This window comes from Rutilus rutilus (genome assembly GCF_951802725.1).
Source record: "Rutilus rutilus genome assembly, chromosome: 23".
Taxonomy (NCBI): Eukaryota; Metazoa; Chordata; class Actinopteri; order Cypriniformes; family Leuciscidae; genus Rutilus; species Rutilus rutilus.
Window position 1 is genome coordinate 12,646,415 of NC_140233.1, and position 23,003 is coordinate 12,669,417.

At 36.4% G+C, this 23,003-nt stretch overlaps 2 protein-coding genes across 8 annotated transcripts in view; both read left to right on the plus strand.

Annotated features, from left to right (window-relative positions):
- Positions 1-6,624, plus strand: part of mical2b (microtubule associated monooxygenase, calponin and LIM domain containing 2b) — a 62,767-nt gene extending 56,143 nt beyond the window's left edge. For all 7 annotated transcript variants that reach the window (XM_084397537.1, XM_084397542.1, XM_084397541.1 and 4 more), the window contains 6 exons: positions 203-276; positions 407-475; positions 796-889; positions 4,844-4,943; positions 5,015-5,088; positions 5,809-6,624. In XM_084397537.1, coding sequence (XP_084253663.1) covers positions 203-276; positions 407-475; positions 796-889; positions 4,844-4,943; positions 5,015-5,088; positions 5,809-5,993 — 596 coding nt within the window. In that variant the 3' untranslated portion in view covers positions 5,994-6,624. The remainder of the gene's footprint in view (positions 1-202; positions 277-406; positions 476-795; positions 890-4,843; positions 4,944-5,014; positions 5,089-5,808) is intronic.
- A 331-nt stretch (positions 6,625-6,955) lies between these two features.
- On the plus strand, positions 6,956-21,827 carry parvaa (parvin, alpha a). The gene is made up of 13 exons (XM_084396292.1): positions 6,956-7,252; positions 10,971-11,060; positions 11,164-11,234; positions 11,325-11,427; positions 11,572-11,712; positions 12,473-12,588; positions 13,676-13,734; positions 14,780-14,799; positions 15,355-15,416; positions 15,493-15,561; positions 16,714-16,815; positions 17,219-17,291; positions 20,980-21,827. Exons 1-13 carry the CDS (start codon positions 7,117-7,119, stop codon positions 21,054-21,056), a joined length of 1,119 nt encoding a protein of 372 aa, XP_084252418.1. The 5' UTR covers positions 6,956-7,116; the 3' UTR covers positions 21,057-21,827.
- The last annotated feature ends 1,176 nt before the right edge of the window (positions 21,828-23,003 follow it).

Below are 23,003 nucleotides of genomic sequence, written 5' to 3' on the forward strand. Positions count from 1 at the left end.
TAATTAACATTTTGTTTTTATTGTTATTTAATCATCATCGATTGATTGATTGATTGATTGATTGATTACATTTTTAAATGTGCCTTCACCTAAAATAATTAACACTTTGTTGTTGTTGTTTCAGTCTGCTCTTATTTGTTTCTTTTGGTATTGACTGATAAATCCCTTGACCTAAATTCTAAAATAAAATTTGTATCCACAGCTTCTGCTCAGCAACCACAGCAACAGGAGTCCAACTCATCCAGTGAGGAGGACCATGAACCAGACTCACAAAGGGTAAACATCACTTCTCAGCACTTCTCTTAAAGAAACAGCTAATGTTATTGCAACTATGTTTGCAATCTTCTACAAATTCTACAAAACACAAAGTCCAGTTTGAACCATTACGTTTTTTGGCACCTCACAGAAGAAAAAGGAGAAGACTGCAGTCCAACAAACCAAGAGAGATCAGCTGAAAAGACTTCACAGGGCTCAGGTATGCCACATACACACACATTTACACACCTAAATGAGTCACCAGAGTGCTAATGTATTCCAATAAATGTAATCAATAAATATCAAGCTAGAGTGATAACCCTTGTTCAGCATAAGACTTATTTTTGCGTTTTTAGAATAAAAAAAATCACATCTATGAACTACTCTTTGAGGATGTTTTCAGGTTTTGTCAGATTTATCCTCTTTCTGGGGACATTTTCCCATAGATTTCACTGCAAAATATGCTTTAGAAACATACATATGAATTGCATATATTCAAGTTAATCAATGTAAATTGGGTTTGTCTTGTGTGATTGTCAGCAAATCCAAAGACAACTGGAGGAAGTTGAGGAGAAGCAGAGAGCTCTGGAGGAGAGAGGTGTGGCTCTGGAGAAGGTCCTCAGAGGAGAAACTGGTACGGAATATTCTAACACAGTCACACATTTTTACATCTGGAAATATATTATTTAAAGTGCCTCATTATCAGACCCATTGTCCCCCGTCTCCACCCACTCACTTTGTGATGGTGATATGATTATTTAAAGGGGTGTTATGACACTTATGACTTGCATTTCGGTTGCTGACAGTTATACAAATGAAGCACGCAATGTCGTTGGCCTATCAAGCATGCAAACTTGAGAAATATTTCGCAGCCACGAAAAAGATTTCACAACCTTATTCCATAGACTTGTTCTTGAATTCATTATTATATTATAGTAAACTCTATTGGTTTTGTTTTACCCTGTTTATTTCATATGTCGCACAGGAAGTCAGCAGGGAGTGACTAGATAGGGTGTGTCTGTGTGAACTTCCTGTTTCTCCTCTTAGATTGATTTGATGACGACAAACTTAATACTTACATACAATAAGATCTTTTTCTTTTTTAGTTTAGTATTTTACTTTTTTACTTTTTATTTAAATATTATAATATAAAAAAGATGTATAATTGTATTTTATATATATATATATATATATATATACACACACACACACACACACACACACACACACACACACACACACACACACACACATACACACACACATATACATATATATGTGTGTGTATATATTTTTTATTTTTAAACATTTATTTTTTATATTAATGTTTTATGTTATTGTGTATGTATTGTCAATGCATTGTGATTGTCCATAGAAAGATTTTGAAGCACAACATAAATACTATGTGAAGACTAACCCGGATCTTTATGGCATACACAAAGACAACAAATAATGCAAATAAACTGCTGCCTTATTGTTTGACTCTTTTTATAGAGGGTGAAAATTAGAGATTCAAATAATAGTGATTTGCATTCAAACTAAATGGCCATTTAGAATCAAAAATGATATTGAAATGACTGCAGAGGTAATGGGTTCTGTAAATAGGCCTAGAAAGGGAAAAGTGCCTCCGAAATGAGCTGAAAATGTGATGTTTCATTATTTCGGTGAATGTTGATCTACGTGGGGATTATTAAAGGCAACAAGTCGTTCCGATGAAAAAAGCCAAATCGCAGCAGCCTTTTAACATGCTGCATAATGAGTTTATAATCATATTTTGAAAGCTTTAAGCTCTAATTATAAGGACTGTAAATTGAATTTTAACATCTCCTAGAAATCCATTTCTCCTGCTTCTTCATAGAAATTCCTTTTTTGTCATCCTAAAACCTAGACAGGCATTGTTAGATATTAAGAAACCGAATGAAACTACTAATGCACTAGGAAATACTTTATTCCTATAGATCTATAGTTGAAGGTTTCCATACTATTATTGCATAAAGAAAGCAAATAGTCCTGGCCTGCCTCTGTCTTCCACAATGCTACAAGGATGCAGGCGGTATAAAAGACGTCCCTTTTGTAAAGTGGACAGCAAGGATACAGTGTGTCTTTTATCAACAGACTTCATTGAGGGCAGCAGAATTAATAAATGCATGGGGGCGAATCTTTTGTGACCTGCCACAATCCATTGTTCGCCATGTTTACGTGTCTTTGTCAGGATAATTGTGTTAAGATGAGGGGCTGTGGGGTGTGCGTTTTTTGATGAATAGGTTCTTTGTTAACTGACATTTGCGGCCTCCAAATGGATGGAGAGTGGAAGTATGTAGAAAACAATGCTCTGAAACTGTCAAAGTGGGAGACTAACATTGTGGGACTATATTAGACAATTAGCTACATTTTAGTATTAATGTAAGCAAAAATATTTAGAATGTATAGAAATTGCTTCATAAATTCTCGATTTCATTTTAAAATATGTATTTATTTTTGTATTGTTTTATTTTATTAGTATTTGAATATTATATTTTAATATATTATGTTTTATGTATCAATAATATATATAAATACATGCATACACATACAGTGCTGGCCAAAATTAGAACGGTAAGATTTCTTAATGTTTTAAAAGAAGTCTCTTCTGCTCACCAAGGCTTCATTTATTTGATCCAAAATACAGCAAAAGCAGTAATATTGTGAAATATTTTTATAATTTAAAATACCTGTTTTCTATTTGAATATATTTTATAATGTAATTTATTTCTGTGACGGTAAAGCTGAATTTTCAGCATCATGTCACATGACCCTTCAGAAATCATTATAATATGATGATTTGATGCTCATTTGCTCAAGAAACATTTATTATTATTATCCATGTTGTAAAACGGTTGTGTACAAACTTTTTTTTTTTTTTTCAGGATTATTTGATGAATAGAAAGTTCAAAAGAACAGCATTTATCTGAAATAGAAAGCTTTTGCTACATTATCACTACCGTTCAAAACTTTAGCAAGGATGCATTAAATTGCTCAAAAGTGACTGTATAAACATGTATTATGTTGCAAAAGCTATTTATTTCAGATAAATGCTGTTCTTTTGAACTTTCTATTCATCAAAGAATCCTGAAAAGAAATTGTACACAACTGCTTTCAACATTGATAATAATAATAAATGTTTCTTGAGCATCAAAATTCTTGATTTAAGCAATTTTGAGCGTGGCATGGTTGTTGGTGCCAGACGGGCCGGTCTGAGTATTTCACAATCTGCTCAGTTACTGGGATTTTCACGCACAACCATTTCTAGGGTTTACAAAGAATGGTGTGAAAAGGGAAAAACATCCAGTATGCGGCAGTCCTGTGGGCGAAAATGCCTTGTTGATGCTAGAGGTCAGAGGAGAATGGGCCGACTGATTCAAGCTGATAGAAGAGCAACTTTGACTGAAATAACCACTCGTTACAACCGAGGTATGCAGCAAAGCATTTGTGAAGCCACAACATGCACAACCTTGAGGCGGATGGGCTACAACAGCAGAAGACCCCACCGGGTACCACTCATCTCCACTACAAATAGGAAAAAGAGGCTACAATTTGCATGAGCTCACCAAAATTGGACAGTTGAAGACTGGAAAAATGTTGCCTGGTCTGATGAGTCTCGATTTCTGTTGAGACATTCAGATGGTAGAGTCAGAATTTGGCGTAAACAGAATGAGAACATGGATCCATCATGCCTTGATACCACTGTGCAGGCTGGTGGTGGTGGTGTAATGGTGTGGGGGATGTTTTCTTGGCACACTTTAGGCCCCTTAGTGCCAATTGGGCATTGTTTAAATGCCACGGCCTACCTGAGCATTGTTTCTGACCATGTCCATCCCTTTATGACCACCATGTACCCATCCTCTGATGGCTACTTCCAGCAGGATAATGCACCATGTCACAAAGCTCGAATCATTTCAAATTGGTTTCTTGAAAATGACAATGAGTTCACTGTACTAAAATGGCCCCCACAGTCACCAGATCTCAACCCAATAGAGCATCTTTGGGATGTGGTGGAACGGGAGCTTCGTGCCCTGGATGTGCATCCCACAAATCTCCATCAACTGCAAGATGCTGTCCTATCAATATGGGCCAACATTTCTAAAGAATGCTTTCAGCACCTTGTTGAATCAATGCCACGTAGAATTAAGGCAATTCTGAAGGCGAAAGGGGGTCAAACACAATATTAGTATGGTGTTCCTAATAATCCTTTAGGTGAGTGTATATTCATATAGAAAACAGTTATTTTTAATTGTAAAAATATTTCACAATATTGCTGTTTTTGCATCAAATAAATGAAGCCTTGGTGAGCAGAAGAGACTTCTTTTAAAACATAAAAAAATCGTACAGTTCTAATAATTTTGGCCACCAATTTATTTTTTTACAGCAATCACAAATGACTGGAAAATGACTTATTTTTCATCAGAAGCTTGACTCATATCGTACACTGTTAATCAAATGTTAAATTCTAATCGTATTAAAATTTGGCAACATCACAGGGCTGAGTAGTATTAGTTGTGTTATAGCAGATGCCAGTGTTCAGTAAATTTGGTCTATCTCGTGTTCACAGGCGACGACTCCACAGATGAGACCGCGCTACTACAAACCTGGTTCAAACTGGTCCTGGAGAAGAACAAACTGTCCAGATACGAGTCTGAACTCATGATCTTGTAAGTACTGTGACTCTTCTAGATTTTTATCAAGGTTTCTGTACAAGTCTTATACCTGCTCTTGTCCCTAGTGCTCAAGAACTGGAGTTGGAGGACACTCAGAGTCGGCTACAGCAAGACATGAGGCGGCGAATGGACACTGAAGGTGGGATTGTTACCATATATACAGAACACTACAGGTCAAAAGTTTGGAATAATTAAGATTATTTTAAGATTATCAGCGCATTAGAATGATTTCTGAAGGATCATGTGACACTGAAGACTGGAGTAATGACGCTGAAAATTCAGCTTTGCATGACAGACATAAATAATATTTTAAAATATATTATAATAGAAAACAATTATTTTAAAATGTAATAATATTTTTGTTTTTATTGTATTTCTGATCACATAAATGCAGTGAGCATAACATTTTGAAAAAAGATAAGGTTGAGGGTTGTCAACTTTAGATGTATTCCACATTAAATGTGAAAACATTTAGGTCTGTGGACCAACTTTTCAGATATTGGATTACATAATTGGTTAGTTAGAGTGAAAACATATTGTACGTGGAAGCGCATTTACTTGTGAACAGGAATTGATAGCTGGAGAGGAAGGTGATAGTGTCTTCATTTGCAAGTCAATGGTTGGTCCCTCAGCCTCCGGCAAACACACGTTTATTTTAATTCTTCATGGTGGTGAAGCTCACTGTTTACCACTGAGACATGCAGCGTTAAGCCACAGAACACAGAGGTGTCATTGTGTAATAATTATGGTTATCATACAATATATGATGTTATTCAAAAGCGATTAAACCTTGTTACATGGTGAATGTTATGTGGACGAGATTTTACCTGATTATTGATAGGCCTGTCTTTGTATTCAGACTGCGAGAAGAGTGCGAGCGAGCTGGCGGAGGAGCAGAGCCTGCTGGTGGAGATCATGAAGGTGGTGGAGAGAAGAGATAAACTGGTCAGTCTTCTGGAGGAACAGCGGCTGAAGGAGAAAGCTGAGGACCGGGATCTGGAGAGCATGATCCTGTCCAGAGGCTATCAGTTCCACTGGACCTAAACTACTTTAGACTGAGAGAGCATTATTTGAAGATCTTGAACAGACCGCAATACGCTTGTTTATTCAAACCCAACTTAATGCTGCCTTTTGTGTTCTTCAAAAGAAATAAACCCTAAACCAAAGCACGTGTCTCTTTACTAACTGAAAATATTTCCAAACACAAAGTTGCACAGGTGAGAGGACTGACTACACGTTTTGTTCACACTGGTGCAATGGGATTTATATAGTTAAAGCAGTTTAGTTTTTGATTTATCTTCCTGTTTTGTTAAAATTCTTAATGAATGTTTGTTCAGTTTTTCAGTGAATATTCCAATAGATGCCAAAGTTTAATGGCAGTGATGAAGTGTGTTTGTTGAGTGTTTGTTTCTATCTCGCAATGAACAGGATATCTTAAGTGACCTTTAATATCAACTATTTCTGAAGTCAAACCAAATGTCATTGTTTCAAGAATCAAGAAGTGCTTAAGAAAATGTACAAATGGCTCTGGTTTTAATCTTGTCTGTCTGTTGCTTTGTGTAATTTATTTAATAAATGTAAAAACAATGAGTGAACTCTCCTTTTCTCTTAAAAAAAAAACTAAACAAAAAAACAACTGGAAACTAACAATAAAGATATTTGTAAGAATATTGTGAACAAAATGCTTGTTTTCTGAAAATTATATAATATAAATAGTCCTATATAAAATAATTTTAGTTTCATACAATTAAATATATGCCGTTATATAGCCTATAAAATGTTAACTTTTGAAAAATATAAGAATCTTACATTTTCCACATCTAATTAAATTTAGCAAAATCAGTGATTTTTTTATATTTCATTATTTTGTTAGATTTATTTTTGTACGGATTATTTTGGCTCTTTGTAGCTCTAGTCTGTAATAATAACATTGCAGTCTTGTATGATATAATGGCAGCTCAGATGGCAGCCCAGTGTCACTACGAATAACTTTCTGAACAGTCTCCCTCAGGAAAGAGGGTGGGATCAAAGGAAAAGGGAAGCTCGGTTTAGAAGGCTGGGCAAATAGCTGGAATTCCGTTTCCGTTCCTGTTCCTGGGATTTTACGCACTCCCTCAGCGGGGGAAATCACATATTATTTACACTTTTCTGCCCCTGACTGTTACTGATGGCTTCTTCCCCGCAGAAATCTCCGTCTTCTCCCAAGTCGCCAACTCCAAAGTCTCCGTCCTCCAGAAAGAAAGATGACTCATTTCTGGGAAAACTTGGTGGGACTCTGGCCAGGAGAAAAAAGGCGAAAGAAGGTAGATTGAGCTAAAAAAAAAAGTCTATTTTGCCAGGAGTGATGTTCTGCGCGTTTTAAATACTGAACAGCTGATCTAGTCATGACCGTTTTTGCTTGAAAGTAGGCTAAAAGTTGCCGCATAACTTCGGAAGTCGTTTGTTAACACTGTCAACATCTCTGTTTCTTGTGTAGGCTATATTTTAAAAACCTCAAAAGAAACGACAACGGGGTGTGTTTAAAGTAGCTAGAAATATAATGTTTACACCATAAAGTTTGTGCAGCTTTTTAGCGATGTTCGGACGAATCGCTCTTTTGAGTCGGATCTTTTCAATGAATCATTTCACTAAATCGGCCCTTGCGCTTCTCTAACGCAGTTGAATCGACTCATTGAATCGAAAATTCTAGCTCGTCCTAAAACCGATAAATTGTCAAATGATTTGATTTGGTGGCGAAAATTAAGTTGTTTCAGAAAGGCAAATAGCAGAAATTTTTTATTTAGATCTAATAATTAGATTAGGCTATGCAACAGCTGTCAGCTTGCAAAAGTAAAAATTGGATTTATTTTCTCTGTAGGAAAATGTAATTATAAACAATCATACTGTGAGCTTTGAGGTTGTTGCTTCTGTTGAAGCTGTCAGACCGCATTATTTCTTATTTTGTAAATAATCGTTTAACAGTGGAATTCTTACTACAATACCCATGATTCTGCAGAGAAGCTCCACCAATCAGAGAATGAAGACAAGCAAACTGCACCAAAATAACTCTTTAGTGCTCGCCCACTCCCTTGAAACAGTGCAAATGATGTAAATGAGTCAGTTATATATATATAAATGTTACATTTATTGTTTCTGTATACATAACCTTTAAATCAATAGTTTTATATGTATCCATTATTTTTATTTCATTTGTCATTTGCAGTGCTTCATGGGATTGTAGTTTTTTCCATCATTAAAGCTGTTAAGTACACAGTTTTGTGCCTTGGTCTTTTTGTCAGATTTTCAAAAGGGGAAGGTTATTCACCTCGTAATTCACCTGGTAGCTGTTTGGGTTTTGGCTTCTAACTCTTTAATGAAGACTCTTTTTTTAAAAAAAACCCCTGTTGGAAACCTACTTCCCGAACCAAGGCCACTGAAAAAGTGAGTGGACGCTGTTGCACTCTACTGTGCTCAATAACATAAACTGATATCATAAATGTGTCACATTCACGCAAAGTGGTTCATTTAAGATTTTAACATTAGTTATTCCGAAATTTATTTGTCATTTTTTATGCTCCATTTTGGCAAGTAGCACTTTAAAGTATTTACCTTGGAGACATGATTATAAAAAAACCTTTCAAAATATTCACCCACACCTAAAAATGACTGAGTCATCGAATCGTTCTGACGAAAACCTCTAAACGACAGTCTTGAGTAGCAATAATCAGCCTTTTTATAGTCTAAATCACACGTTGGCACATTATAAAGTGTTCTTAAGCTCTGTCTTCAGCTAACACTCAGCTTTGGCAGTGTTGTTCTAACCATGTAAGGTATTCTGTCTGGACGGGGCTTGAGATTGTTATTGTACAGGAATGAGAACAGTCATCTCAGCCTTGAGGCAAGAACAGCTGCGAAACTAGACCGCAATACCCAATAATAATCCTGACAACTTCTGGTGATCCACATCCTTAACAAATAAAAAATATATTAGTTTTGTTGTTGTCCTCTTATCCAGTAAGTAAATTAGTCTCTGTGCCGCTACCCATTACATTCAAGTGTTTCTTCTGGGTTTGCACGATTCCCTGAGTGCACTTCTGTAATGATTGCACGGCATCCATCAGCACTTGCAAGGCCGTTTGAGAGGAAAACGCAGCTGAGCCTTCGGATTCTCTGACTGCCTATTGCTCCGTCTCATATTCACCCACGCACAGGACGAGAACTGTGATCCGGATGGGTAATTGATGTAGGATTTGATTTTTAAAAGGGCTATTTCACAAAATGCCGTGCATTTCATGTTTATTGCTTTAGTTGCAATTGAAAATATAAATTACACAGGATTACTGCTACAACTTAAATGGTTGGTGAAATAAAATGTAATAAAACATTATTTAGTCACCTTTCATGTCACTCCTATATGCTGTTCCTATGCAATTCTCTCCATATAATGATGTTTCAGCTTCAAAGAGTGCAAAAAAGCGCCATAAAAGAGAGATCTTCTCGTTAATGATATATTCAGCTAATATTTCTGAAGAAATTGTGGTGCTCATTGTTAAACATCGTCCCAGGCAGTCACCCATGTTAACCTCATCGCTCCCCATAATACAAGTTACATGACATCTTTGTCGTGCCGTTGGATTGGATGCACCCCTCGTGTCAGCGAGAAGAAGCAGCAGGAGAGCAGCTGTGCGTGAGGTCGAGAGGGTGTTGATTAATAGGATATCGTCCTCCATGGGAGGCCTCTGGAATCCAGCACAGGATGTTCGCATCCCCATAATCAGCGCTGTAGACAGTGATGCATGCTGGGTTGCTGTTGGAGCGAAGAGCTGGAGTCTCGGGTTTTTCTCAGAGGATGCTGAGAATGTCGACGTTTTCCTGAAGTCTAATAAATATAGGATTTTTTAAAACATTTTCATCTGAAAATGAGCCGTGATGATAGTGTTGTGGGCGGTTGCCAGGGTGTTGCTAAGGTGTTTTTTTGTCATTTCTTGGTAGTTGCTTATTGAAAACTTATCATGATGTCTCTGTTGGCTAAATATTATTATTTATTGCACAAACAATAATATTTAATTCAAAGCTGCAGTAAGTGTTTATATTCGGACTATTTTAGACTGGTACGGGTCGTACCGCTGTGGAGTAGCCCAGTACCTGCGTGATTCGTCATCATAGATATAAACAGAGAGAAGTAGCTCCGGCTACATTGTTTTTCAGCAAGACGCATGCAGTTCTGTTTATTAACCGCTAGAGCGCCAAAAGTTACAGACTGCAGCTTTAATATAGTTTTATTGTATTTATTTAATAGGGTCGTAAGATTTTTTTTATGTTTTCGAGAGGAGTTTCTTATGCTCACCAGTTTATTTGATCAAAAGTAGTAAAAACAGTAATATTCTGAAATATTATTACAATTTAAAACAACTCTTTTCTATTTGAATATAGTTCAAAATGTACTTAAACTGAATTTTCACCATCATTACTCCAGTCTTCAGTGTCACATGATCCTTCAGAAATCATTCTAATATGCTGATTTGCTACTCAAGAAACATTTATTATTATTTCGTCACTGAGACGTCTATTTGATGTGCGTTTACATCTGGAAGACGTATTTTTTAGAGTGTTTGCTCATCTGCAATATGTCTATAGGACTTTTCCCGTCAGATGTCAAATAGACATTTAGAAAATGTCTTTAAGATGTTTATGATTTAGAATGTATGTAAAACTGACATCTTAAAGATGTTAGTTAACAGCAGATGCTTTCCAGATAAAGTGATCTTTAACAGACATCTTGCAGACTTACGTGTGCTATCTGGGATATTATCAATGTTGAAAACATTTGTGCTGCTTCGTATTTTTTCAGTATTCTTTGATAAATAGAAAGTAAAAAAAAAAACAATTATTTGAAATAGAAATCTTTTTAAACCTTATAAAACAGCAATAACACAAGGAATAAAACACTCGATTTCATTTCTCTTTTCTTTTCTTTTTTTTTGGCCACTGTATTCAGAAATAATTTGTTACCTCTCACCCGATGTGTCCTGTCTCCTATAGTATCGGAGCTGCAGGAGGAGGGGATGAACGCCATTAATCTCCCGATGAGTCCCACACCTTTTGAGCTTCATCCTGAGGACATCATGCTAGGTACTGAACCCGTAGCCTGATCGTTCAATTGATGCTCCCTCAGGTTAATAATAAGCCCTTACACCTTCCTCTCCCTCTTTCTGTCTGTCTATTTCCCTCACAGAGGAAAATGAAGTCCGCACTATGGTGGACCCAAACTCGAAAAATGACAGAAAACTCCAGGAACTCATGAAGGTTTGTGTTTAAAGCCAAAATGTCAATTCTGCCATTATTTATTCACCCATATGTCTTTACAAACCACCACCATGATTATGCCTAAATTAGGTGCTTATCGACTGGATCAATGATGTTCTGGTTGGGGAAAGGATCATTGTGAAGGACCTGGCTGAAGATCTTTATGACGGACAGGTTCTCCAGAAGCTCTTTGGTACAAATCTCTGTTTATTTGACTATATGGCTTCTTCTGATTGGTTTTATTTGACTTGACTTAACCAAGTAAGTTCTACCTAGACTCCTTGAGATCTACCCCCACATCCCTATTCTGATTTGGCCTTGTGTTTCTGTCCTGTAGAAAAGCTTGAAGGTGAGAAGCTAAATGTTGCAGAGGTGACCCAATCTGAGATTGCCCAGAAGCAGAAGCTGCAGACGGTTCTGGAGAGAATCAATGACGCGCTGAAGGTCTCCACCAGGAGCATCAAGTGGAACGTCGACTGTAGGTCCCTAGAGCTTCATCATGATTTGTTCAAATGATCCTAAATAAGACAAGACAAGTGTTATGTGATGTTAAATATGGACCTGGCTTAAAGTGTCCACTTAGACATGCCGTGGTGCACAAAATGGCTTTACGACAAAGTAAGGTCTGTTTAAAATGCTATTGATGGGTGTTTCTCATAGCTTTGAGTTTCAAAGGCTTGGGAAACACTTAAGGTGATGCAACAGTGTTTTTTAGAGGATTTCAATCACTCTACTTATGTGGAAGAGACACTAAAGAGATTGCAGTTCATTTTATGAGGCAGAAAGATTTATGCGCTATTGATTTTCGTATTAAATGGAGGAGAACATCAGTCCTGTGTCCTTAAGTAACAATTCACAGATCTAAGGCTACTTCTCAGCTTGTTTCGTGCCAATACTGGTTTTAATACATTCAAGGAATGTTAAGATTTAAAGTCGGCATGAAATGGAAGTTGCGATAGTCTTTTCTTCCCTATTCTTATGGATATCTAAGTGAAATTACTAAAATGTAATAAATTTACAATTAATTTTGCCCATCGGGAATTGATCAGATGGTTGTGGTTTACTATTGCTGTGATGTCATGTGAGTGACAGGTTGCGCCAGTAAACGTGTAATTAGAGGGAGGGGAAATTGAGTAAAGATAACGAGGGCACACAAATTTTTATAAAATGATGTGTACGGATAAATAATTATCAGTTGATTTCATGGTGACTTTCTTTTTTGTTTTGTTTTTTGCTAGCGGTTCACGCTAAGAGCATTGTGGCCATCCTTCACCTGCTGGTGGCGGTTTCACAGCACTTCAGAGCGCCCATTCGCCTCCCTGACCATGTGTCCATTCAGGTGGTTGTGGTCCAGGTATGTAGACTCTGTGATGCTAACTGCTAATAAATCTTTGTTGTTATTTGCGTTTAAAACGCTCTCTGATTAACTTTTCATATAAATTCTTCTCACAAATCTCCACAAAATCAAATAAAAGGTACATTTGTTGATGTTGAGTGTTGACATACCAATTATTGTCAATATATTTTAGGAAAGAAAGCAAGTCAGAATAGAAAGTGCAGATGAAAGCTAATTAGCTTTACTTTCATCTGTATTTTGTCATGATTCCTTTTGATATTTTCTTGCTTTACTTCAATGTTACAAATGATAATAGTCAATATTTCCTTGCAATCATTGGAGACAGAATTAAATATGGAGTTCTAGTTAATTATCCCCAATATCTAAAGCTAATTAGCCTCAGTAACTAATGCTAGCTTGCTGATGTTGATGCTGTCATTTTTAATTTGTTTTGCTCTCTGTATTGTCTTCCTTTTGATATTGAGTCAAATACAGATGGTTGCAGTACTCAAAGTTTCTATAGTCAGTGAAAACTTGGAAATATCAGGAAATATTGGAAATCTCAAGTTTCCATTGACTATAGAAACTTTGAGGACTGCAACCAGATACTATACAAATATGTATGTATATAATTAAATATAATTTTTATGACAATGTTACATTTGATATCATATTTAAACTACTAATTGATTAAATCTTTCTAAATAAAAATGTGTGTGTGTGTGTGTATAGTCAATTAAAAATGGAAATATAAATCATAAACAATTTTTTTTTATAAAATTATTCTTAAGAATCAATATACAGAAATCACAAACAACTGGGAAAATCATAGAAATTAATGGGGAAAAAAAGTGAGAATCCTGAATGCCAAAGCTCTTTCCAATTATTTTTTTTTTTTTGCATAATTTTACAGTTCATGTAGGAGAATGGATCATATTAAAATAAGTGGTCTCAAATTTCATCGTCCTGTAATTCTCCCGTTGTGCCTGACTAGAGGAACTCATTGTTTTCCCATTACAGATATTTTGATATCAAACGATGGTGGAATTCTGAGAATTCTGACTCTTGGTGATATCCAATCTGTTCCCTTTTTCTTTTCCTTTAGAAACGAGAGGGCATTCTCCAATCCCGTCAGGTTATGGAGGAGATCACTGGCAACACCGAGTACGTCAATGCTGCATCCCTAATTTCCAAATGTCACCCCCATGTGTTCGTAAATGTGCCAATATCAGGGTTTAATGATCTTTTGCATCTTTTGTAATGATTCCTTTCATATGTTTCAATCATTGTGCAGTAGATCACTGATTACAAGATGGCGTCTGGGTTAGCCTATAGCGCTGTTTTGTCACCCTTTGTGTGGAAACACACACACATACATATGTTCACAGCTGACTGTAGAGCGGTCCAGCAGGCACCTGGCAGCTGGGGAGATAAGTGTGTGTTTTTGCACGTGTGTGTGTGTTTGTGGAATACTTCCTGAGGCTGTTATCACACACACAGTAGCTGCTGCTGCCCAGGCTGATGGCTGGCAGGAGTGATTAGAGAGTGAGAGGAGGGGGCCTCATGGGGAGAAAGCCCTGTCCAGGGCAGTCCCAGACTTGCCTGATCAATTTGATCACCCTTCCACACGCCCAAATAGCAGCTGACTTTTTTTTCTTTCTTTTTTTTCTGGATTTCAGTGACTGTAGCATTACGAAAGATAAATGACCTCCCATGCTGTACAAGAGATACATGAAATGCATAACATGCGATAATGCACTGATATAAAAATTCTTGATGATACCAATAAGCCAATTTTTTATTTATTTTTCTGTTATAACCAAATGGTCGATATTAAAATTCTACGCGATTGTCTAAATATAAAAAAAAAGCTAAAATTGGATATTCATTTTGAGATTTGCTAAAGATTTCACTATGTAATTAAATCTGTGTTTTTAAAGATTAACTTTAATCGAGCATTTAATGATAGCAAAGAGGAAATGAGCATGAACATTTAAATATGCAATATAAAAAAAAAAACTCCTCTAATATCGGCCAAAGACTGCTATGTTACCTATATATAATAATAATAATAATAATAATTTATAATAATAATATTATATATATAATATAATATAATCATCTCCCCTAGAGTAGCTGGAATTATCATGTGATGTTTTTCTAACCGCATGTTCAGTCATAATTTAATAGATGTGTTCTTTGTTCATAGGGCATTATCTGGCAGGCATGGTAAGTATTATTAAAATTTATATAATTTAGATGTTATATACACTACTATTCAAAAGTTTGGAGTCAGTAAGATAAAAAAAAAATATATATATATACACTTTTATTCAGCAAGGATGCATTAAATTGATCAATAGTTGACTGTAAAAACATTTATAATGTTTTAAAATATTTTTCATATGAATTCTGTTCTTTTGACCTTGGAAAAAAAGTATCCTGGTTTCCACAAAAATGTTAAGCAGCACAACTGTTTTCAAATTGTGAATTATAAGAAATGTTTATTGAGCAGCAAATCAGCCTATTAGAATGATTTCTGAAGGATTATGTGACACTGAAGACTGGAGAATTACAGTGATAAATTACATGTTATAATAAGTAATATTAAAAGTTAACAGTTATTTTTAAATTGTAATGTTGTGATTGTAATTTTTGATAGAGAAATGCAGTCTTGGTGAGCTTATAAGAGAAAAATGAAAATCTTACCAACCCCAAAACTTTTGAATGATTGTGTAAATGTTTCAGTTGTTTTCTAATACATGGATGTATTCTTCCATGTAGAGCGTGATGCTTTTGATACCTTGTTTGATCATGCTCCTGACAAGCTGAATGTCGTGAAGAAGGTATGAAAGAGCACAAGTATTAGCCGAATTGACATCCTAAGACAAGCCTGACCACATATGCATCTGTTTTCCACAGACTCTAATCACCTTCGTCAACAAACACCTGAATAAACTGAACTTGGAGGTTGCTGAACTGGATACACAGGTAATATCCTGTGACTGTGGTAAATTAAAGCGCTAAGCCATGAGAAATCATCCGTTACAGTGATTTTATAAAATGGTAGCAGCAACAACATGATAAAAGGGTATTTGTTCAATAAACGTAATGAAATTACAGATCTGTCATCATTAATCTCTCTTCATGTCACGTGCCACAGTCCATTTGGCTGTTCCAGTCGATCTTTTACATGAAACTATTATGGGAACTGAAGCTTTCAATCTTCAAAACAGACACAAAAGCTCCATGAAAATAGAATTTGAAGTAGCTCATTCAATTTGTACTTTATATTTAAAGTTTTCTGAATTCATATGATGGCTTTATGTCAGAAATATACTGAAATTTAAGCCACTATTCTTCACTAAATAAAGTAGTTCATATGTAGGCTGTTTACGGTTGCCAAATATGAATCAACTGATAAGATGCTAAAGGATTTCTATGTTTGGCGGTCAGTGAGATTTAAAAAAAAAAGTCTGTTATTCTCACCAAGACTGCATTTGTTTAATCAAAAAGACAGTTAGAACAGTAAAAATGTAATTTTATTTTCATATATTTTCAAATTGAATTTATTCCTGTGATGCAAAGCTGAATTTTCAGCATAAAACCTTCAGAAATTATTCTAATATGCTGCTCTGCTGCTCAAGAAACATTTCTTATTATCATCAATGTTGAAAACAGTTGTGCTGCTTCATATTTATGTGGAAACCGTGATTCTTTGATGAATAGAAATTGATTCACTGTCACTTTTGATTAATTTAAACGGGTAGGTCACCCAAAAATAGTTCGCCCTCATGTTGTTCCAAACCTTTGAGTTTCTCCCTTCTGTTAAACACAAAAGAAGATGTTGGTAATCAAACAGTTGACGGTAGCCATTGACTTCCATAGTAGGAAAAAAGTCCCGTCAACTGTCTAGTTACCAACATTCTTTAAAGTATCTTTTGTGCTCAACAGAAGAAAGAAACTCATACAGGTTTGGAACAACATGAGTGTAAGTAATGACCAAATTTTCATTTTTGGGTGAACTATCCCTTTAATGCATCCTTGCTGAATAAAAGTATTATTTCTTAAAGCAGAACTCTGTTTTATGTAAATTTGCGATTTGTGCGTGTGTGAGTTGTTCTGACTGAGGCGTGTTTGTAGTTTGCAGATGGTGTGTATCTGGTCCTGCTGATGGGACTTCTAGAAGGATACTTCGTCCCCCTCTACAACTTCTTCCTGACCCCTGAGAATTTTGACCAAAAGGTATAAATTCTGAGTACATGGGTGGTTAACGTGCTTCAGTGTGGAAGGCCATCCTGGTGTGCTGTGTTGAGTGTCATCGAGAGGGGGTGGTGTTGACAGTCAGCCCAGAGTACAGGCTGCTCACCTGGGTCACATCCAGCAGGCCCGGCCCGTGCCAAATGGGCATGTTGCACCAGGATGCATCTGTAATCTGCCTCTGCACAGGAAACGGATAAGTGGTGTGATGTGTGGCTCCCTTCTAATATCCAGTGCTTATGTGTGGATTTCAGAGATAACTGCTTTAGGTCCTTCTACTGTCCAGTTTTGGGAAATCACTTTTTTTCTTTTTTTTTTTTTTATGCGTACCCCATTTTGTACTTCTTCAAGGTGTCAAAATATGGTTGTTTCTTTTTTTTATCTGCAGGTTCATAATGTGTCTTTCTCCTTCGAGCTGATGCAGGACGGTGGCCTGGAGAGGCCCAAACCCAGGCCTGAGGGTAATTATGCCTTTGTTTTCTGCAAATCCTATCATTGTAAAAAGATTTGTCTTGTCAGGGCTGTACTCTGCTACTGATGTTTTGCCAATTCTCAAATGTTGCTCTTTTAACCTGAAAGTTCATTTCTTGAATGCCTCGCATATGGAAGTTTCAGAGATAATTGAAAAATATTTAAATTACATTTAAAAACAGGCGTTTCTTGGGTTGTGCTGTAAATTAAATTTTATTCATATAATCTATATTTTTTGTTTGCAGTATATCTTATACATAATTCTCAGTTTTTGACTATTACTATTATAATTTTATCAAAATTATTTAAAAAAGTTTAGTTAGTTCCTTCAGTTAATTAATTAGCACTTTTCTTTCCTTAAGAATAGTTAGTTAGAACTTTTCCTACACTTAATATTTAGTTAGTCATTTTCATTCAGTTAAAGGCAGGGTAGGTAGGATTTATTAAAAATTAAAGATCCAAATTTGTTAAAACTTTCTATATATATCAATACATAATTAAAATGTAAGAACTCTGAAAAAAAGAGTATAAAAATCAAGTGACTCTAGACCGTTTAATCTGTATTAAACACAGCTCATTATTTCGATTCGGGACGAATCAAAGGATTGGCTAGGCGACTGTCACTCTCTCGCAACCATGGCAACCACCCTTTTGCCACACAGCACCTGCCCACTTGCGCGCGACCGTTTGATTTGAGGAGTGCGAGAGGCACGGAACCTGATCACACCTCCGTCCAGTAGATGGCGGTAATGCACTATGTTTGCAAGCTGCCAATAAAATCTATCGAAGAAGAAGAAGAAGGCACTGAACCTAGGAATACCAAAACAATGGCAGAGAAAGAGCAATCTAAATTTACAGTACCGGCATATGCAGTTAGTGAAGGCAAACCAGGCAAAAAAATGCCCCTTCCCCTCCGCTTGTCTCAGGTAAATAATGCGTCCTCTAGCTCAGCGGTCGGAGTCGCGCGTTCATGTGTTTTGGGGGCGTGGCTTTGGAAGAAGCACAGAAATGAGGGGGTGGAGTGAATGGAAATAATGAGATGTCTTTAAAACAGTCGTGAGAGGTCTACAGACACTCGATTTTGATACTTTCTTTTTCAGAGTACTTACATTTTAATTATGTATTGATATGTACATAAAGTTTAAACAAATTTGAAAAATAAAATTTTTAGACCATTTCTACCTACCCTGCCTTTAAGAATAGTTAATTAAATAGTACTATTTCCCTCCCGTAACAATAGTCAGGGTATGTTTACACGACAACAATGTACTAAAAACATAAACGTTTTCCTTTGCGTTTTTTTGCGCAACAACGACAACATTGTCAAAACAATCCCGTTCACACGGATCCGCGAAAATGATTAAAAACGCTGCTGAATTATGCCGCCAGGCCAGTAGTTGGCGATGTCACTTTGTAAAGAAAACGTATATGCCTATAGACTGAACACGTAATACGCATGCGCATGATGTCACCATTTTCACAGATTCGTATTTTTGTAGTTTACATGGAGACTATAACGGTGTCGTTTTTATATATATATATATATATATATATATATATATATATATATATATATATAAACCCGTTTTCAAAAGTACTATTCTACACATGCTATTATAAATACTACACAAATACCACAATTAAACAGCTCTCTCTATATACTTCTATTATTTATAGTGTATGAAAGTAGTCTTTATACTGTGTGTATGATTGTTTGTGTACAGTCAGGTCCATAATATATAAATATTGGGACATCGACACAATTCTAATCTTTTTGGCTCTATAAACCACCACAATGGATTTGAAATGAAACGAACAAGATGTGCTTTAACTGCAGACTTTCAGCTTTAATTTGAGGGTATTTACATCCAAATCAGGTGAACGGTGTAGGAATTACAACAGTTTGTATATGTGCCTCCCACTTTTTAAGGGACCAAAAGTAATGGGACAGATTAACAATCATAAATCAAACTTTCACTTTTTAATACTTGGTGGCAAATCCTTTGCAGTCAATTACAGCCTGAAGTCTGGAACGCATAGACATCACTAGACGCTGGGTTTCATCCCTGGTGATGCTCTGCCAGGCCTCTACTGCAACTGTCTTCAGTTCCTGCTTGTTCTTGGGGCATTTTCCCTTCAGTTTTGTCTTCAGCAAGTGAAATGTATGCTCAGTCGGATTTAGGTCAGGTGATTGACTTGGCCATTGCATAACATTCCACTTCTTTCCCTTAAAAAACTCTTTGGTTGCTTTCGCAGTATGCTTCGGGTCATTGTCCATCTGCAATGTGAAGTGCCGTCCAATGAGTTCTGAAGCATTTGGTCACAACATGCTTTTTCTTCACAACATTTGGCCAGATCAAGAACACATCCAGGAGGTAGGTGTGTGTGTGTGTCAAAGTCAACAATCAAGAGAAGACTTCACCAGAGTGAATACAGAGGGTTCACCACAAGATGAAAACCATTGGTGAGCCTCAAAAACAGGAACGCCAGATTAGAGTTTTCCAAACAACATCTAAAAAGCCTTCACAGTTCTAGAACAACATCCTATGGACAGATGAGACAAAGATCCACTTGTACCAGAGTGATGGGAAGAGAAGAGTATGGAGAAGGAAAGGAACTGCTCATGATCCAAAGCATACCACCTCATCAGTGAAGCATGGTGGTGGTAGTGTCATGACGTGGGCATGTATGGATGCCAATGGAACTGGTTCTCTTGTATTTATTGATGATGAGACTGCTGACAAAAACAGCAGGATGAATTCTGAAGTGTTTCGGGCAATATTATCTGCTCATATTCAGCCAAATGCTTCAGAACTCATTGGACGGCGCTTCACATTGCAGATGGACAATGACCCGAAGCACACTGCGAAAGCAACCAAAGAGTTTTTTAAGGGAAAGAAGTGGAATGTTATGCAATGGCCAGGTCAATCACCTGACCTGAATCCGACTGAGCATGCATTTCACTTGCTGAAGACAAAACTGAAGGGAAAATGCCCCAAGAACAAGCAGGAACTGAAGACAGTTGCAGTAGAGGCCTGGCAGAGCATCACCAGGGATGAAACCCAGCGTCTAGTGATGTCTATGCGTTCCAGACTTCAGGCTGTAATTGACTGCAAAGGATTTGCCACCAAGTATAAAAAAGTGAAAGTTTGATTTATGATTGTTAATCTGTCCCATTACTTTTGGTCCCTTAAAAAGTGGGAGGCACATATACAAACTGTTGTAATTCCTACACCGTTCACCTGATTTGGATGTAAATACCCTCAAATTAAAGCTGAAAGTCTGCAGTTAAAGCACATCTCATTTCAAATCCATTGTGGTGGTGTATAGAGCCAAAAAGATTAGAATTGTGTCGATGTCCCAATATTTATGGACCTGACTGTATGTATTTGAATTATTTCAAGTTGAATGTGTGTCTAGGTTTGGTAGTGTTGTTCATATAATGCCATTCAGAGTCCTTGAAGAGTCTGGTACATTATTTAACATTGCATAAATCCACTTCATGCTTTAAATCAATTCAAACAAGAACTGGACCTGAAGAAACTATGCACTGAATGTGTGTTTTAGCTGCTCAAGGAGTTCTTCAGATTGAGACAGAATCGTAACTGTATAAAAGCTTTTGTTCTCAAATGTCAAAATGAGTCAATTTTTTTTTTTTGTTCCTCTGTTTTGTTCCAGATATTGTGAATTGTGACCTAAAATCAACACTTCGAGTTCTTTACAACCTTTTCACCAAGTACAGACACGTGGAATGAGTCGAAACGGGTAACGCGTTTATGAGATAACGAGTTTTTTATGAGGCTGACAAACAAAATATGCTGTTAATTATTATTATATAACTATACGGCTAATAATTGTGTCTAGGTGTCATCTTGATGGATGTAAAAACACTAAAGAAAAAAAAACACTATGCATACTAATGTTTTTTTTTAATGAAAGCATTCCATTCCTCAGATGATGCATTGAAGTCTAGCATAACTTCGGCTTTTATTTGTGGAAATGTAAAAGCTGTTTAATCTGTTTGAAGTGTATTCATTCATAAAATATCCAGCTTGCACTACATTATATATCACATAAAACACTATATTCTCTTAAGTCACAGTATTTGCTTATATTATCAAGTGTCTGGCCAAATAATTGTTTGTTGTAATGAGTGTCTGTTTCACTTCATATCTTAATTTGTCATGCTTAGTCATGATTTATTTGCTGATGTTTTTAAATCTGTCCACTATCTGCATCAACAACAAAAAAAAGTTGCCGCATAAATTTGTATCAGACTTCAATTTATTTATTTTCTTACGTCTTAAAACATGGTGTCTTGGATTGTTATTGAGGAAAAATTTGTATTTAACATGAAAAACGGATTTAATTAGCGTTAGCGCAACTTTTGGTGGAAGCTACAACTTTTTATACCTTGTTTTGGTTGATATCATTCCAGTAGCATCATTTGTAAAACTTAATGTTCATGTTTTATCGGCACTTGAAAATGTTACAAAATCTACATTAAACATGGATGAATCATCTTGCCCATTTGTGATTGTCAGATCTTTCCATTCCACGGCTGCATTCTTGAGTGCTGTACTTTAAGCCGTCTTGTCACTGATAGACTCTGTTCACTTCACTCACTGGAACAGATGCTTACGGCGTTCAAAATACCGCAGGGATAACCGGCAGACATGGGCCCTCTTTGTCCTTGTTTAAGTGGAAGGCTGTTTGGGGGTAATTTACTTCCATTCAAAACCATCCAAGTCCACATGGGGAACCTGTGCTTGAAAAATCGCTTTAACGTTCTTATTGGATTCTTTCAAAATGGCTGCAAATCGAAATGACGGTCTAATTTGATCTTGACAGACTCCATATGCTACAGTGCTTGAGCGCTGTATTTTGTTTTGTGCTTTATAACAACCAATAAATATAAACATTCTAATACGGAATATCTGTTTTGAGACGTCTGAACGGTTAAACAGGAGAAAAATACTCTAATCTTGGATGGATTTTTCTAGTCAGAATGGATGGATTTTTCCAGAAAATGACTTTTCTACCTGAAGGGTTGAAATTCTTGTGCCTGCTTTAGAAAACTTCAGATCTATATGTATAATAATATTTTGAAATTCCTAAGGAAAATGTGAGTGGTGCTTGTCGAGCACGATTTACCGCAGCAATTGGGCGTTTCTGTGCTGTTGCTAGTGGTTTCCTGATGGACAAAATCAAAAGAGACCCCATCAAGTCTCTGATACTCTGGCCCCCTTTTAAATGCAAGCCTATATGGTGCTCTCACCAATTTTATGGTTCCCCCAATCAAATGTGGGAAGCCTGATCACTTTGAAAAGTAGATGGTCACATCCGACAAATTTTGTAGTGTTGGTCAATGTGGTGAAACCTGATGCTAAATGTGCATGGGAAATTGTTTCGTGTGAAATTCCTAATGACAACTAAACAAACCTTGTGATTCGAGGTATCAATTATGTCTAGCACAAAGGGAAAGTTGTTACAATACATTTTCCTTCATCTCCATAATGAAGATTCAACAGATAAACAGTGAAAATATAAAATGATTCGCTATATGTAGCTCTGTTTGTTTAAAATATGGGAAAAGAACATTACAAATGAACCATACATGTTCTGACTTCCTGTTCTCCCAAAAGCAGGTGATTAGTGTAATCTAAAGGGGGAAATTACAAAAAAAGGACGCCTGGGTAATT